Source organism: Syzygium oleosum, unplaced genomic scaffold (genome assembly GCF_021117445.2).
Source record: "Syzygium oleosum isolate NSW1041296 unplaced genomic scaffold, Sole_v2.1 Sole_v2.17, whole genome shotgun sequence".
NCBI classification, from domain to species: domain Eukaryota; kingdom Viridiplantae; phylum Streptophyta; class Magnoliopsida; order Myrtales; family Myrtaceae; genus Syzygium; species Syzygium oleosum.
Window position 1 is genome coordinate 6,920,033 of NW_026607501.1, and position 15,865 is coordinate 6,935,897.

Below are 15,865 nucleotides of genomic sequence, written 5' to 3' on the forward strand. Positions count from 1 at the left end.
AGAAGATAAAAGCTTTTATTATTTAGCGAGTATTACAAAAGAAAGGGGAGAGCTAACTTTTTGTCTGCCTCAAGTAAGATTGGACGTCCACCAAGCCGGCAAGCCCTATTTATAGGCATACATCATCGCCACGCTGCACCAAATATCTCCGCATGTGAGAGAGATTTTTCTTTGCTTTCATCCTTATCCACACAATAATAGAGACTTCAACACTATTCTTAGAAATTTCTTATGCATGCTAGACACTTCTTGACATTTCCTGTGCATGTTAGACTACTATAAAAATTGGATCAATTATTTTAACCATTATCATATCTGGAGCAGATTTTGGCTTGTGTCCATCTACCTGATGTTTCATCTAACAATATATGCCGTATCAAAATCCTCCAAACTGATATTGCTCTCTTGTGCATAGAAAATGGTGCAGTAGTTGGTTAAGATGAACTTCTTGTTTTGGTTTTGCTATCAATGAAGAGCAATTTATGTCCAATTTTTGCAAAGTTATGACCCTTTGTGGCAAGAATAGAAGCGCCAATAACATTCCATCATGAGTAACATTCTCCAAGTTACAGTCATATTTCTCTGTGCCAAAGCAGAAATTGTAGCATACATGGAAACTCGAAACCTATTTTGCTGCGAGAGGCAGCTGAAGCGGGTTAAGCCCTCCATCGACGGCGAGGTTGTGGCCATTCACGAATTCGGAATCTTCAGAAGCTAGAAACACCACAGCATCAGCCACGTGCTTCGCTTTCAAAACCCCTTTTAAGCTCGAACTCGGCTCGAACATCCTCTCGATTTCCTCTTCACTCCCGCCAAAGGTGTTGCAGACCATTGGTGTCGCGACCGGTCCTGGCGACACGCAGTTCACGCGTATACCATGTGCTCCGAGTTGCTTGCTTGCCGACCTCACCAAGCCCAGCACCGCATGCTTAGACATGGTATAGTCCATGTACTTGTCACTCCCGATGCTCGCATAATTGCTCGCCGTGCAAATTATGCTTCCCTTTATGTCGTTATCCACCATTGCGCGTGCCCCGTGCTTCACACACGAGACCATGCCTTTGACATTTACAGCGAAAAGGCGCTCGAAAGCCGACATGTCGAAATCAAGAATGTCTTGCTCGACAGAACTGAACACTCCGGCGTTGCTGAACATGATGTCCAGCTTACCATACAATTGAAGGGTCGACTGTACTAAGGATATCACCTGTTGCTCATCGGCGACATCACAGTGAATATAGATGCAGCAGCTGGAGCCAATCGATTCTACGAGGTCTCGGCCCTTCTCATCCTGGATGTCAGCAATCACGACTTTTGCACCGTGACTGGAGAAACAGCGAGCCGTTTCCTCGCCGATGCCACTCGCGCCGCCAGTTACTACGGCTACTTTCCCCTCGAGTTTTTTCGAGGCAGAATTCTTCATCCCTTTCCGTATGCAAAGCCAGAACAAAAAGGAATTAGAAATGATCACTTGCCGAATTCTGCTCTTATTCAGATGAAAGTATAAACAATCACTTTCAGGTAAGATGCCTGAGGGAAAACAAAACTATAGTGGACATAGAAATCTCTAGTCCAATCGAAGACTACGCTAGTGGACGTGAGAAACAAGCAAAGAGATGTACTTAAGATTCCTAAAAAATATCTCTGTCCTTTGGGCGCGGTAGTGGAAGTGTGTGGAGAGCACTAGGCCTGGGAGAAAATATTGCATAGGCCGACCCCTTCACGTCACCACGACACCGGACCATCCAGCAATCGACACGTGGAGCGGGTGGGTCCCACGGACGGAGCCTCTTCTCTCCTTTATCTTACATGCGGGAGAGCATGATGGGGTTGAGAGAGAAAACCCCGTACGTCATTGTTGAGCAGATTTCTTTGCTGAAGAGAGATCAGTGAATTATGGGAGGTTGCAGATTTTGCGCAGATTTGTTTAATCTGTCTGTCTTTTCCCCAAAAAAAAAAAAAGGGTCCAATTCCCTAAAAAACTCCTAACTTTACCCTTTGTCCCAATTATATCCCAAACTTTTTTTTATCTTATAAAAAACCTCAAACTTTACTTTTGTCAAATCTACCAATTCACTTTTCGTCCAATTTTTTAATATTATTTTTATTTTTTCGAATTTTTTTTTTTTTCTTTTCTTTTCTTTTTTCCTTTCCTTTTCTTTTTTTTTTGTTTCACCTTCGGCCGGTCGCCGGCCGGCGCCGGCCGAGGCGGCCGAGCCTCGCCGTGGTGGCGAGGCTCGGCCCCCGGCCGGCCGGTGAGGCTCGGCCTCGCCAGTTCTTGGGCGAGGCCGACCTCGCCCGATTCTTGCGGTGAGGCCTCGCAATAGCCGCGAGGCTCGGCCTCGCCCGGCCGGCGTGGCGAGTTCTCGCCCGAGATCTGGCGAGGCTCGGCCCGCCGCACGGCGAGGTTGGCCTCGCCCAGACAGCGAGGTTCGGCCTCGGCCAGGCCTCGCAGTTCTTTGGGCGAGGCCAGGCCTCGCCCGATTCTTAGGCGGGCCGAGCCTCGCGAGATCTGGCGAGAACTCGGCCACGCTGGCCGCGGCAGGCGAGCCGACCTCGCCATGGCCGGGGCCAAGCCTCGCCGTGGGTGGCGAGGTCGGCCCCCGCTGGCAACGGCGAGTCGGCCTCGCCCGGCAAAGCGGCGAGGCCGAGCCTCGCCCGATCACGGCGAGGCTCGGCCTCGCCTAACGCCGGCGGGACCAGGAGCCTCGCCGGCCACGGCGAGGCTCGGCCTCGCCCAACGCCGCGAGGCCGAGCCTCGCCCCCGCCGGCCCCCGCCTCTGGCCGGTCGCCGGTCCGGCGACCGGCCCAAAGGTGAAACAAAAAAAAAAGAAAAGGATAGGAAAAAGAAAAAAAAATAAAAAATAAAAAAAATTCGAAAAAATAATATTAAAAAATTGAACGAAAAGTGAATTGGGTAGATTTGGGACAAAAGTAAAAGTTTGAGGTTTTTTATAAGACAAAAAAAAGTTTGGGATATAATTGGGACAAAGGGTAAAGTTGAGGGTTTTTTAGGGAATTAGGCCCAAAAAAAAGTTGGGTTTTGGGGAAGATGAACAGCGCAGATTTCTTTATCTCTCCGGCTGTCGATAGGGCCGGAGGTTCTCGGGTTATAAAAAAAAAACAGTGGAGAGAGAAAGGACGAGGGAGAGAGGCTGGAACCCACCGCATCACGGGTCTCGATTGTTGAATGGTCCAACCCCATGATGACGTGTAGGAGCTAACTTATGCAGTATTTTCTCCTAGAGCTCGTGTAGAAGTATTAAAATAATCTTTGGAGAAAAATATCTACATTATGTCGGTTTTAACTATATTTGAGAAACTATTTTGTTCAATTAATAAGATTATTTTTTTTATCTCAACTTATATCTTTGAATTTATCTTATCTCGTTCCCTCGTCTCTCTCTCTTGTTCCCTCGTCCGTCCTTTACTATATATGTATTATATACATTGGTACACCACTAACAAAAAAATTATGATCGGTGTCAAAATCGTACTTTTGCACGATCTACACTCCAACAGCCACCAATGCTTGTCCAACAAGAAACCTTTCTTTTTCTATGTGATTACATTTCTATGAAAGAACTATTTCCAAGTTGCTCAACTTATTCATAGTGCAAAAGCTGGATAATAAAAAGTAAACATGTGGACAGAATCTTCAATGCAAGAAACACCACTGCATCGGCCACATGCTTCACTTTCAACTCCCTTTCAAGCTCCACGTTGACTCGAGTGAACTCTCGACTTCCTCCTTACTCCTGCCCATCAAGCCATGTGGCAGCGGTGTCACGACTAATCCCGGTGACACGCAGTTCATGCGTATGCCGCATGCTCCGACTTGCTTGCTCGCCAACCTCACCTATCCCGGGCACAGCATGCTTAGACAAGACGTAGTCAATGTACTCGTCACTTCCAATTGTGGCCGCGACGCTGGCTGTGCAAATTATGCTTCCCTTGAGCCCCCATCAACCATGCATGGGCCCCATGCCTGCTGCAAGTGGCCAATCCTCGGATATTGACAGCGAAAAGTTGCTCGAAAGCTGGTATGTCGAATTCAAAAATGTCGTGCTTGATGGAGTCGCAGACTCCTGCATTGCTGAACATGAATTCTAGGCGACCGTGCAATTGAAGGGTTGACTGTTCTAAGGACTCACCTGTTCTTCATCCGAGACATCACAAGAATGTAGGTGTAAATGGGGATTCTTATTGACTTGGATGTCAGCGATCGCAACACATTTACTGTGATTGGCAAACCCGCCGGTTATGATGGCTACTTTTCGACTGAGCTTTTTCAATGCATGGTTTGTCATCCTTTCCCTCTGCAAAGGTTGAGATAAAGAATGGAACCAGAAATGGTTTTTTAGGTTATATCAGGGAGACGACGATCCCCTTGATACATAAAACTAGGGAGAATTCAGATGGAGGCTGGTTTTTACATTGATTAAGATGTTTGGAAAAAAAAAATGAGTTTCGAGTGTTAGATTAGCACTGCCAGCTCAATAAGAAAATTTTTCGAACCCTGGATGTATCTCAGTTGACTTTCACTTGACCAAATCTTCTGCAGATACAATTTTTATGAACCATCTTTCATCCCCTTATTAGTGACAGGTCACCAGCCATCGTTTACTTTGGCAGAAAATAGTGAAAGTGAGACAGGTTTCTCATGTTACTCGTTTTCGGAAGAAGCTTTGCATTTTAGTCTCTGCTATACATCATTCAGACACTGTACTCCGGATTATAAAATTTCATGCTGCTGCCACCGAGAAGCTGGACAGGCTAGAAATGTCACTCTCTCAGCATTGGCATAGAGAAAGAACAGCAATAGCAAAATCTTGGGTCAGAGATTGTAGAATGTAGAGCATATTAACGTTGATGTCTTTTCCACTGCTTTAAATTAATCTAAAAGCCAACTCTGCCCTTAATCAACATCACCAAAGAGGAAGATGCTTCTATCATTTTGAGGTCATTGTTAGATATTTGCCACTCAATTGTAGAACAAAAGTTCGATGGATTATCATTGCCGGAAGATTGAAGATGTTCAATTTATGAGCAATCAACATCAAAAGGAACGACGCAACTGATAAAAAATCAAACAATGAGAATCGGGAGTGTGGCAAGTCAACCTTCAAAAATTGATGAAGGAAATCATGCTACCTTCAGAAAGGCAGCAATCCTTCTGCTAGACATACTTTCCATATTGTTTCCATATCCTTGAGGAAACAGAGAAATTGAACATCCAAGCCAACCGTTGCAAGGAATCATGCATTAGACTGCATACAAGAACATAATTTACAGGCCCCAGAGAGAGGGGAAAATTGACAACAATAAAGCATTCCAAGCAAGTTGATACATTCTAGCATGATGATGATGGCAAGAAGCAACAATCATCTAACTCCTCATTCAGCAGTAGTCAGAATGTGACTCGTAGAAGTCGCTGGGGCAAGGTGACATAACCTCTTGCTCGAGCAACTGCAACACCTGGTTCATTGATGGCCGTTCATCTGGGATTGCATCGGTACACCTCACAGCTATATCAAGAATTGCTTCTACAGTTTCAGCATCGGCACCGGGGCATCTCTTATCCAAGACATCTTCCAGCCTGTTCTCTCTCAATAGGGTGTTCATCTGCAAATGACAATACATTACTATCTACACAAATGAAATGCAATTAAAAACACGGTAGCAAGTAGTAATCTTTTCTCGAGTTTTTGGACAAAGAAGGTGTCAGGAATGCTCACCCATCCAACAACATTCAAGCCTTTCTTCACAAAACATGGATCAGTTGGTCTCTTTCCAGTTACAATCTCCAACAACAGAACTCCAAAGCTATACACATCCGACTTCTCAGTAGCTATTCCACTTTGAAGATACTCTGCTTGCCAAATGGTCACAACCTAACCGGTGAGAGTTTGTCAAAAGAAGTGCTAAGCATATATTGCACTAACTAGAAAACCATGATCATAGAATTATCATATTATTTTACTTTTATATGTACTTTAAGATTCTGCTTTCCAGCTGATAGTGACAGTCTAATTTCAGAAAGCAAAATAAAGCTAAGCAAGCAATAGAGCAAACAAGAGTTGACAATATGCAGGATGCTGCTGCTAATTATGAAACAAAAAGTCATAGGACTAAATCAGCAGGAACCTAGCCACAATGCATTTTCATTGGGGCTTACTATACAACAATCAGTTCATCCCATGCTATGTCAATGTGAGCATTAATTACTAGAAGATTCAGATGCTTGCTCATCCCATGTCCGCAGTATGAGAACTAACTCAGCATGGTGTGCTCAGAAGATCTTGTAAGCATTCCAATTAAACGATTTAAGGAGAATTAGTTGACAAATAAAGGCATCATCAAACTACCAGAATTAATTAGGTGCACCATCATTTGTTATCTAAAAGTTGTTACTGGATAAACTACAGTTCAGGCTAACTAGGCAGAAAACCATTGAAGCATACAACAAAAGATACGGAAGATATATACAATTGCATGATTTAACCATAAAAATAATGCTGTTTAGATAACGCAAATCTCCAAAGTCCAGCATTTCATGTCTGATGTCAATGTGGAAAAAGACGCATGATAAAATACGTACTAAAGTACCTATCATCCGCGCCATAGATAAAAAGGCCAAACCAATAAGTTCTTTAGCTATATGATTGGAAGGAAAAGAAGGAGAGACACTAACCAGGTGCAAGATAACCAAAAGTGCCAGCAACTACAGTTGTAACATGTGCTTCTTCATCTACCAGAAGCTTGGCAAGTCCAAAATCAGAGACATGGGGCTCCAAGTTTTCATCTAAAAGAATGTTGCTGGACTTTATATCACGATGCACGATCTTAGGACAGCAGTCGTGGTGCAGATATGCAAGCCCTCGAGCTGAACCTAAAGCAATTTTCAGTCGAGAACTCCAGTTCAAGGGTCGTGCTTCCCCATGTACTGGTAGAGAAAAAATTAGAGGGACGGAGATGAGACAAATCAAATGACAAAAGAGATGACCGACAAATTCTGAAGAATAGCTAAAAATGGACCCTCTGCAGCCTAATTGGTTCTGAATATGGCTTGGAGAAGAGAGTGATTAAAGTTTGAGGTCTAGGAAATGCCACATACCATGCAAGAGATCATCTAAGCTTCCCATGGCTAAGTAATCGTAGATAAGAAGCTTTGTTGCAGGGAGCCTGCAGTATCCACGCAGGTTCACTAGATTTATGTGCTTGATGCTGCCCAGTATCTCTAACTCCCTTTCAAATCCTTGATCAGATCCTTCACGACTTCTGTCAATCCTTTTAACAGCAAATGTCCCACAATCATTCATTACCATTCTGTACACAGTGCCAAATCCTCCAGATCCCACCACATCCTCTTCATCAAGAGACTCGAGCTTCTCTATTATTTCGCACGAGGGATATGGAAGATCTCCATGGAAAGTAATAAGCTTCATGCCTGTAGAAGAATGAGGTTTCAGTACAGCAAGAAGTTACATAGAAATGGCATACATCGAATTTCAAGAGATCGGATCTCACTTGCTTCTGGTTCGACTTGTTTTTTGACTTCTTTATATCTCTTCGCTGCCCTTTCCTTCTTTGTTAGCAAACAAACCCATAGGAAAGCCAAGAGCATGACAAGTGCAAGACCCATCATGGACATGGCACCAATCAAAACTCCTTTGATGTAATGTGAAGATCGCTTAGCAGGGACTGCAATTAAACCAAGTAAATTACACATATATACCTTGCAGTATAAACATTTTCTAATAAAAATTACATATCTCTTTCTCCTAAAGAGCTATTAATCACACTATGAATGTTACCGGATGCTTCATCACTCTCAGCATGTGGCAGCACTGCGGGAAATCCCATTGAGGTTCGACATGGCTTCTGCACTTGTTGGCCACAAAGATCTAAATTTCCAGTAAATCTGCAAAAGATTAAGCACAGTTTGAGAACCGTGTTTCGATGGACAGAGTATAAATCTTATAAATGGCTGACCAAGGTCAACCCAGGCAGAGTACTGAGTATCACCACAAATATCTGCATTTTTATGTACAATTTTCATGTCCACCATATTTAATGATGGTAATTATGTGGGGTGAAACCACATTGTAAAAATCCGCAGTTAACACACTTTCTATCGCTTGGATAGTATGGAAAAGCATATCCATTACCATGCATAATACACGCCACTAAACTTCCATCCTAGTTGAGCTGCAGAACACTCCCCCACTTTATAGAAATTACCCTGAATTATCTAATTCACACAATGCTCATTGCCGCTAATTTCAAGTACATTTTTGCCCACTCATTCATTTCTTTTATTGCAAACAGTGAGAGGCACTTGACTCATCGTTGCAGAAGACGGGATGAGAGATTCATTCAACTTGGTAACTGCATGTGCTTGCATATCAAAGACGATACTTCTTAAATGAACGATAATTAGCATGTCCGAGACTCTAGTCTAGTTACTTACGAACTGCGTCCAAAAGTGCTGAGAACTCCAACATCAGGGATTTCACCTGAGAAGAAGTTGGTTGACAAGTTCCTGAAAATTGATTGGTATTAAGCACCGATTAGAATTACCAACGAGAGAATTGCAATAGGAAACTCTAGGAAGTTGCACGGTCATTATGGATGAACATACAAGTTATGAAGTCGTGTGAGACGTCCGAGAGATGAAGGTATGGCTCCCTTAAGAGAATTGCTTGATAAATCCCTACACCCAATTCTTATGCTCAGAAGAATATTTGGATTTTAGTGTATTTAGCATGTATATGATTGAGGAGCCAATCAAACTTGTCGTGCCTCCGCAAGAAAGGCAGAAGAAGAACAAAATAGAATAACTGACAAAAGACAGAAAGTTCACAGGATGCTGAGAGATGAGAGGTTCCCAATGGCAGACGGAATGCCCCCTTGAAGATAATTAGCCCGCAAGTACCTAAATTATAAAATGACAGAGCTTCGAAGCATTAATCATAGCAGACGAAGAATGCAAGAAACTGTGAAACTTCACTACTCAGAAAAAGACATGTTGCGCTTACAATGCTTTAAGTTCTGCACAGTTGGCAATCTCACTTGGAATGGTACCACGCAGGCTATTCGAGTGAAGTGCTCTATCACAAAATAACATCTTTCAGTTGTTTGAATTATTACTATTTTTTCGATTCTTTAGAGACAATGGGCTACATTAAACTCACAGTCTTTGCAATCTGTTGAGCTTGCCAATGCTGGGAGATATAATCCCTCCTAATTGCTTGTAAGGAAGATTTCTGAAATGCCAAGATTCAGAAACATGCATTAGACTTAGAAAGAGAGAATTCAAGAACTCGGATTCAACCACACAGTAAACAAGACAACTGATGCAAGTACATGGTGCGGACTCTCTCATCGGGATGACAAGATATGCCGGTCCATTTACAGGGAGACTGGTCGGTAGCTTGCCAGTTGCTGAGTGAGTTCTTGGTGTCATTCAGAGCGGCTTTAAATTCCAACAACGTAATACCTGGAAATCGGAAAGATCTTAAATGTGTTCTCGCACCTAATTCGTTGCACAAAAATGCCAAAAGCACCAACAAGTCAATGTCACGGCGGCTCAAGATTCACGGAAAAAGTTGACCCGGAATACCCCAATGACGAATGCCGCAAAATGCAAGGTGAAAATGGGAAAAAGAAAGAATCTTGAATATCCCACTTCAGGCAGACCCGTAAAAGGAACCCGAAATCACAAGCTTCTTTCCCTTTCTCCCTCTTTACCCAGCTCAAGAAAAACCGAGGGAAAACAAGAAAACGAAAAAGAAGCCCAAGAACAGAACCTCAAAGCCAATGGGGAGCCATACCATCCAGAGTCAAAGCAAGAGAGCCGTCGCCGACGAGAGCAGCCGCTAACGTCGCGGAGAAGAGCCAAATGAGAAACCCCATCTGCGTTTCTTGCTCGAAAACGTCAAGGGGTGTCTCTTATCCGAGAAAAGCCCCTGGCCCCTCCCACTGTAGAGTCTTGGAAAAGGGTCCTCCTTTTTCCCTACCCTCTTCTTCCTTTTCCTTCTTTCTAGAGAGAGATGAGGAAGAGGGGGGAGATTTTCAAACTGCTATGATAGGAGGAGGAGGTGGGTGGGAACTGCGATGATGGGGGAGGATTACAAATGTGAAAACTTTAATAATTGAAATCTGAAGCAAGAAGAGAGTGAGGAGAGAGAGGGTCTGCTTTTCTTGTTCCCTCCTCTTTTTATGAGCACAGCCCTGGCAACCGCAGCGAGAGAAGACAGAAAACATTTGAAAGCGAGCATCGATTGTCGGGCAGCAGCGGGTAGCCGTTGCCCAATGACAAGTAAAAAAAAAAAATTAATTTGTTTTTTATGCTGTTAATTACTAAAACAAAGAAAGGAAGTTCATCAACAAGAGTGCTTAGGCACTTGTTCAATAGTTATTTAAGGGTGCGCATGAATACCATTCTGTGCCCAGGAACTATTTCTGAACAGAAATGATTTTTTTTTATTCTGTGCCCGAAAACAATTTCTGAGTATTTGAAGGCGTTTGATAAACTGATCAAAATTTTTATTCCTAGAGTAGAAAAGAACAGAAACGCGTTTGGTAACTACACAAAATTTCTGTTCCCAAATAATATTTTGAATTGTTTAAATTTTTTTTTCTTTCTACCCATTTTCTTCTTTGGCCATGGCCGTGCGCGCCGACAGCCACGCCGAGGGGCCGAGGGCGTCACGGCCCTCGCCGGCCGCCGCGGAGGCGAGGGTCGCCCTCGCCGCGAGGGCTCGGTGGACCCTCGCCGCTGGGCAAGGCGGCCTCGCCAAATCTGGGAGGCGAGCCTCGCCGTCGCGACCACGGCGAGGTCGGCTCGCCAGTGGGTCACGACGGCGAGGCTCGGCCTCGCCGGATACGGGCGAGGCCGAGCCTCACCGTCTGCGGGCGAGGCCGCCTCGCCCGGGCGGCGAGGATCCGCCCTCGCCCTCGCCCTCGCCGGCGAGGGCGACCCTCACCTCCGCTGCGGCGGCGAGGGCCGTGACGCCCTTGCAGGCCGACTGGCCCGGGCTGTGGCCCGTCGCCGCGGCCGGTCCAAAGCCCAGGGAAGAACAACACAAAAATAAGAAAAGAAAAAGAAGAAAAAAACTGATTCTCAAAATTGTGCCGAAAAACAAGAAGCAACTTTTTTTTACTTCTTGTTTCTCTTCCAAAACTGTTTCTCGGCACAAATTTTTGCAAAAATGTGCCCGGGAACAAAAATTTTACCAAACGCATTTCTATTCCCAAACTATTTCTGGGAACAAAAGAACAGAAATTTTCACTATTTGGCACGTTACCAAACGGGCCCTAAGATGACTATACCCTTTTTAACACATTATCTTTTCCCTTGTATTATGCGTAATCGATATTTTGAAAGATTGAATGTTTTGTTTTGAGTAAATTTGATGTGTGTATCAAGGACACGGGTTAACATGATAAAAAAGAAAAATAGTTTTTTTATGATGTTAATTTACTAACAAAGAAACAAAGTTCATCAACGAGAGTGCTTAGGCACTTGTTCAATAGTTACCTAATATGACTATACCCTTTTTAACACATCATACTTTCCCTCGTGTTATGCGTAATCAATATTTTGAAAAATTGAATATATTGTTTTAAGTAAATTTGATGCATGTATCCAGAACACTAGTTAACATGATAGTACTCTATTAGTGAATAATATAATCTTAAGAAGTGAGTGAGTTATCATTAGCCTTTAAGAAAGTACAATAATTATTTTTTGACCTTATGTTATCCAAGTGGCAATTAAAACTCGAATCAATTGGACTATTGGAGGGTGATCGACATAGTTTGGTACTCGACTCGACTTGAATATTCAAGGCTCCAAACTATATTCTAATAAGTTCTGATAGGCTCGAGCTCAACTTGATTAAAACATTCAAGAGCTCGACTTGTTTAAAACATTCGAGGCTTGATGCTCAACTCGAACTCGAGCTCAACTGGACTCGACACCATTAGTCAGTAAGTTTTACTTGCAACTTGAGCTAAACTCGAACTCAAGTAAGGAGGCTAAGGGCGCGTTTGGCAACCATTCTGTTCCCGGAAGCTGATTTTGCTCAGAAATGATTCTTTTTGATTCCTTGCCCAGGAACAATTTTTAAGCATTTGAAGGCATTTGGTAACTGCCCAAAATTTCTATTCTTGGAATAAAAAAAGAACAGAAATGCGTTTTGTAACTGCACAAATTTTTTTTTTATTAATAACATTTTGAATTTTTTTATATTTCTTTCTTTTTTTTTTTTCTTTCTCTTCCCCTTCCTTGGCCATGGCTGATCGCTGGCGTCGGCGATCGGCCACAGGCCAGGGCCGGTGAGGGCATCGCGACCCTCACCCTCGCCGACCCTAGCCTGTGGTCGGTCGCTGGCGGCAAGCCAAGAATGAAGAAGAAAAAAAATTCTTTTCCATTTCTGATTCTTGTTCTCAGAATCAAGAAGCTACTTTTTTTTGCTTCTTGATTCTATTTCAAAACTGATTCGGGAAACAAATTTTTGCAAATTTGTGCCCGGGAGCAAAAAATTTACCAAACAAATTTTTGTTCCAAAACTGATTCTGAGAACAAAAGAACAGAAATAGTTACTATTTGGCAACTTGCCAAATGCAACCTAACAAATCTTAACACGATATAGGCTCGTGGTTCTAAAAGCGAAATAACCTTTGCTAAGACACAATCAAATTGATCGGTACGACACCATCAACTTTTTTTTTATTTTCAATTGTTATGAATTGACACGTTATCACTCACTTTTAGTAAACAATGCGGTACTTACAAAAAAGAAAAAAGACAGCAAACGAATTGCCAATCGTATTCACCAATGCTGTGTCTTGATTATTTTATCCCATAAGCGACCCGAAAAAGTGGTTTCTCATTGTTTTCTTTTAATTTTACAATAAATCCAAAATGAATGTTTTGACCTAATCTTCTCCTATTGAAAAGTAAACGTAACGGCAGTAAAGCAACCAAGTGGAGAAAATTTTAGAACAATATATCTAGTCGGCTTCGTGTTTCGGCCCAAACAGTAGGCATCTCTAGCATTTTGCTTTCAGTAATAGATGCTTTCTTCTAAAAATGAAACGTAAAAAAAAGAACTTTGCCTGCTCTAAAAAGCTGGAACATGTGCGCAGGATTTCGGTACCGTGCAGACAGACTAAGCTCACAAGTCACAATAATGCCGGATGGTAGGGTCAAATGTTCTTTCTTTTTACCCTTCTATTTCACCTTGAATGGGGACCATTGCTTAAGCGCGATAGTTTCTCGGGAGGGTTGGTTCACGGCTTAGACCTGAAAACCAAACCGGCCGGTTCTAAAAAGTGATGGATTCCGAATCGGGTGGCTCCTCTTTCTTAAAGAAATCGAAAAGTTCACTGTAGTAATCATGACTGTACATTTTAAACATTACAGTTGCTCTCGGTTCAGTGCTTGTGGGAGCTTCGTTTTATATTGGAGTCTATGGCTCAAACCTTGGTGGGTGCAAAACACAAACGTGTTCTTCAAAAGGGAAAGAAGCGGTTCGGGGCCTGCTCAGCCTTTCTCGTGGAATCGGAAATAAAACAAGTCTAATGTCAACTCTAGGTCCCTTGAATTGATATTTGGACCGGTTCCTCGAAACCAACAAAAACTTTATCAATTAGGCTAGTTTAGACAATTCTTGAGTCTAATATGATTTCGAGTCGAGTTCAAACGACTCAAGTATCTTGTTGAGTGGAGTTTTGCTCCACAAGCGAGAGATTCGGACGAGTCAGGGTAAGTTATTGAAGAGTATCTACAATACTTCGATAATGAGATGGATCAGCGTAGGACTTGTCACCATATTTGGTTGTTGGCTACTTGATGGCTATTGGAGTAGCAATTGGTTTGCATTGCGCCATAAATGCTCAACTCAAAAGATCCAAAGCTTATTTCACTTATGTTGTGAGAGAAGGAGTCCATCGGTGGTAGAGCGATTGACTTCATATCTGAGAAATAATGAAGAGCGTTAGGTTCTTTCATTGAAAATAATGGGATATATTCACTAGAAGTCTTAAAATTTGTCACGAAAGTACAATTAAATCTTAAAACTTGCAAAAAGTGCAATCAAGTCCTCAAATTTATCAAATTGATTTAATCAAATCCTAAAATTAACATCATCCAATTTGACTAACGAAAAATGCTAACGTGATTTTTTTTATTTTTTATCCTACGTGGCGATGATGTGGCTTTTAAAAATTATTTTAATACTAATTTTATTTAAATTAAAATTTAAAAATAAGCTAAAATTTGAAAAAAAAAAATGGAGAAGGAGAAGAAGGACAGGTGGGGAGGGCAGCCCTCCCCGCTGCCGCCGCCCCACCATCGCCGGGAGGGGCCAGTGGGGGTGGGGGATGGCAACTGAGGGATCACGGCCCTCCCCCAAGACCCGGCGAGGGCCGATGACCCTCGCCCGATTTGGGGGAGGGCCCGCAGGGCCTCGCATGCCGTCGGCGAGGGTCACTAGCCCTTGGCTAAGGCTCGGTAACCCCCGCTTGCCGTCCCCCACCCTCGTCGACCCCTCCTGGCGATGGTGCGGCAATGTGGCAACGGCAGCGAGGGCTTACAACCCTCCACGCCCACCTCCTCCTCCTTTTTTTTAAGCTTTTTTAATTTAATTTAAATCAATTTAGTATAAAAATAAAATTTTGGCCCAAGCGACGTCATTTTAGTTTTATGTTTCATACTTTAGCCACATCATCGCCACGGAAAAGAGAGAAAATATTAAAATAAATCACATTAGCATTTTTCGTTAGTAAGTTTGACAGTGTTAACTTTAGGAGTCGATTGAACCAATTTGATAAGTTTTAGGACTTGATTGCACTTTTTGCAAGTTTTAGGACTCAATTGCACTTTTGTGACAAGTTTTAAGATTTCTAATGAACATATCCCGAAATTAATCGACCAAGTGCATGCATAAGATGGTTCAATAGTTGTGGATAATCACCAGGATTATATCATCCACATAGAGCAGTAAATTGATATTATGACCACGATGACAATACCCAAACAGTTATGGATCAGCAGTGCTGTGAAAGAAACCATGCTAAAAGAGAAGGTTAATAAACTTGTCGAACCATGCCCGAGGAACTTATATGAGCCTAGATCAAGACAAGATGAATCACAAATAGGGGAAAAATCTCCAAATGATTAGCTCGTGAATACTCTATTTATTGTTTTTTTTTTGTCTTTACTCCTATCTTTTATGTAAATGTCTGTGTGGTGTTCACAGGGATCGGAACTCGAACCTAGTACTCTCCGGCTCCACCCCCTAATCCCTTTACCAGTAGGACCGCATGCCTATTAATATGAATACTCTACTTGATGTGTTATTTTCGTGTTGATTTGTGGAAGATTCTACACTGTAACCATGCTAATGTTTTGCTATTTGATTTTATACTTTAATACACCATTGATGTAAAGGACTGGAACAGAGAAACTTTTGATAATATAATGCAGAAAAAAGGGAGATTCAGGGATGACTCGTGGACATTCAAAAAGCTATATAGAATAAAGTCAGTGAAAATTTGATTGAGCTGGAGAGATACTCGAGAGAAGAATATCATCGAATTTCACATTCGGCTTAGTACAATCTCCCAATTTAAAAGCGTGAAAAATAGCGGAGAGTCTGACTACATTCTGCTGAGAACAATCTTCAAACAATCTGAGGATACGGTAGATAAGTAATTTTTACATCTGGATTTTTCAGTTCCCACCTACAAAATTCGGATAACCATAAGAACACATCTGATTAGATCCATTAACTTCTCTTTTCCCAGATGAAACGAAAGCATTAGGTAATTACTTGTATCCTAAGCACAAATG

At 42.5% G+C, this 15,865-nt stretch overlaps 2 protein-coding genes and 1 pseudogene across 3 annotated transcripts; all 3 read right to left on the reverse strand.

Moving 5' to 3' along the window:
* Window positions 1–510: 510 nt before the first annotated feature.
* On the reverse strand, window positions 511–1,647 carry LOC115669454 ((+)-cis,trans-nepetalactol synthase NEPS1-like). The gene has a single exon (XM_056319424.1). The coding sequence runs from the start codon at window positions 1,421–1,423 to the stop codon at window positions 626–628; it is 798 nt and encodes a 265-aa protein (XP_056175399.1). The 5' UTR covers window positions 1,424–1,647; the 3' UTR covers window positions 511–625.
* A 1,925-nt stretch (window positions 1,648–3,572) lies between these two features.
* On the reverse strand, window positions 3,573–4,995 carry LOC115678945 ((+)-cis,trans-nepetalactol synthase NEPS1-like; annotated as a pseudogene).
* A 114-nt stretch (window positions 4,996–5,109) lies between these two features.
* LOC115678738 (LRR receptor-like serine/threonine-protein kinase FEI 2) lies at window positions 5,110–10,191 on the reverse strand. 2 transcript variants are annotated; one of them, XM_030602157.2, is made up of 13 exons: window positions 9,837–10,189; window positions 9,370–9,502; window positions 9,198–9,269; window positions 9,042–9,113; window positions 8,867–8,938; window positions 8,645–8,716; window positions 8,474–8,545; window positions 7,818–7,924; window positions 7,531–7,704; window positions 7,118–7,450; window positions 6,695–6,946; window positions 5,739–5,872; window positions 5,110–5,625 (listed from the first exon to the last, which is right to left on the reverse strand). In XM_030602157.2, the coding sequence occupies exons 1-13, from the start codon at window positions 9,916–9,918 to the stop codon at window positions 5,401–5,403; spliced, it is 1,800 nt and encodes a 599-aa protein (XP_030458017.1). In that variant the 5' UTR covers window positions 9,919–10,189; the 3' UTR covers window positions 5,110–5,400. The 2 variants fall into 2 exon arrangements, 1 of the variants encoding a protein (XP_030458017.1); XR_008818211.1 differs by having other exon boundaries at window positions 5,484–5,625; window positions 5,739–5,894; window positions 9,837–10,191.
* Window positions 10,192–15,865: the final 5,674 nt, after the last annotated feature.

Bases quoted from the DNA above. Each gene is read 5' to 3' on its own strand.
- LOC115669454 (XM_056319424.1), bottom strand. From the start codon at position 1,423: ATGAAGAATTCTGCCTCGAAAAAACTCGAGGGGAAAGTAGCCGTAGTA.
- LOC115678738 (XM_030602157.2), bottom strand. From the start codon at position 9,918: ATGGGGTTTCTCATTTGGCTCTTCTCCGCGACGTTAGCGGCTGCTCTC. The intron at 6,947-7,117 runs GTATGTGGCATT...TTTCTCTACCAG, and splicing joins CTTAGATGATCTCTTGCATG to TACATGGGGAAGCACGACCC. The intron at 5,626-5,738 runs GTGAGCATTCCT...TGTCATTTGCAG, and splicing joins GCTTGAATGTTGTTGGATGG to ATGAACACCCTATTGAGAGA.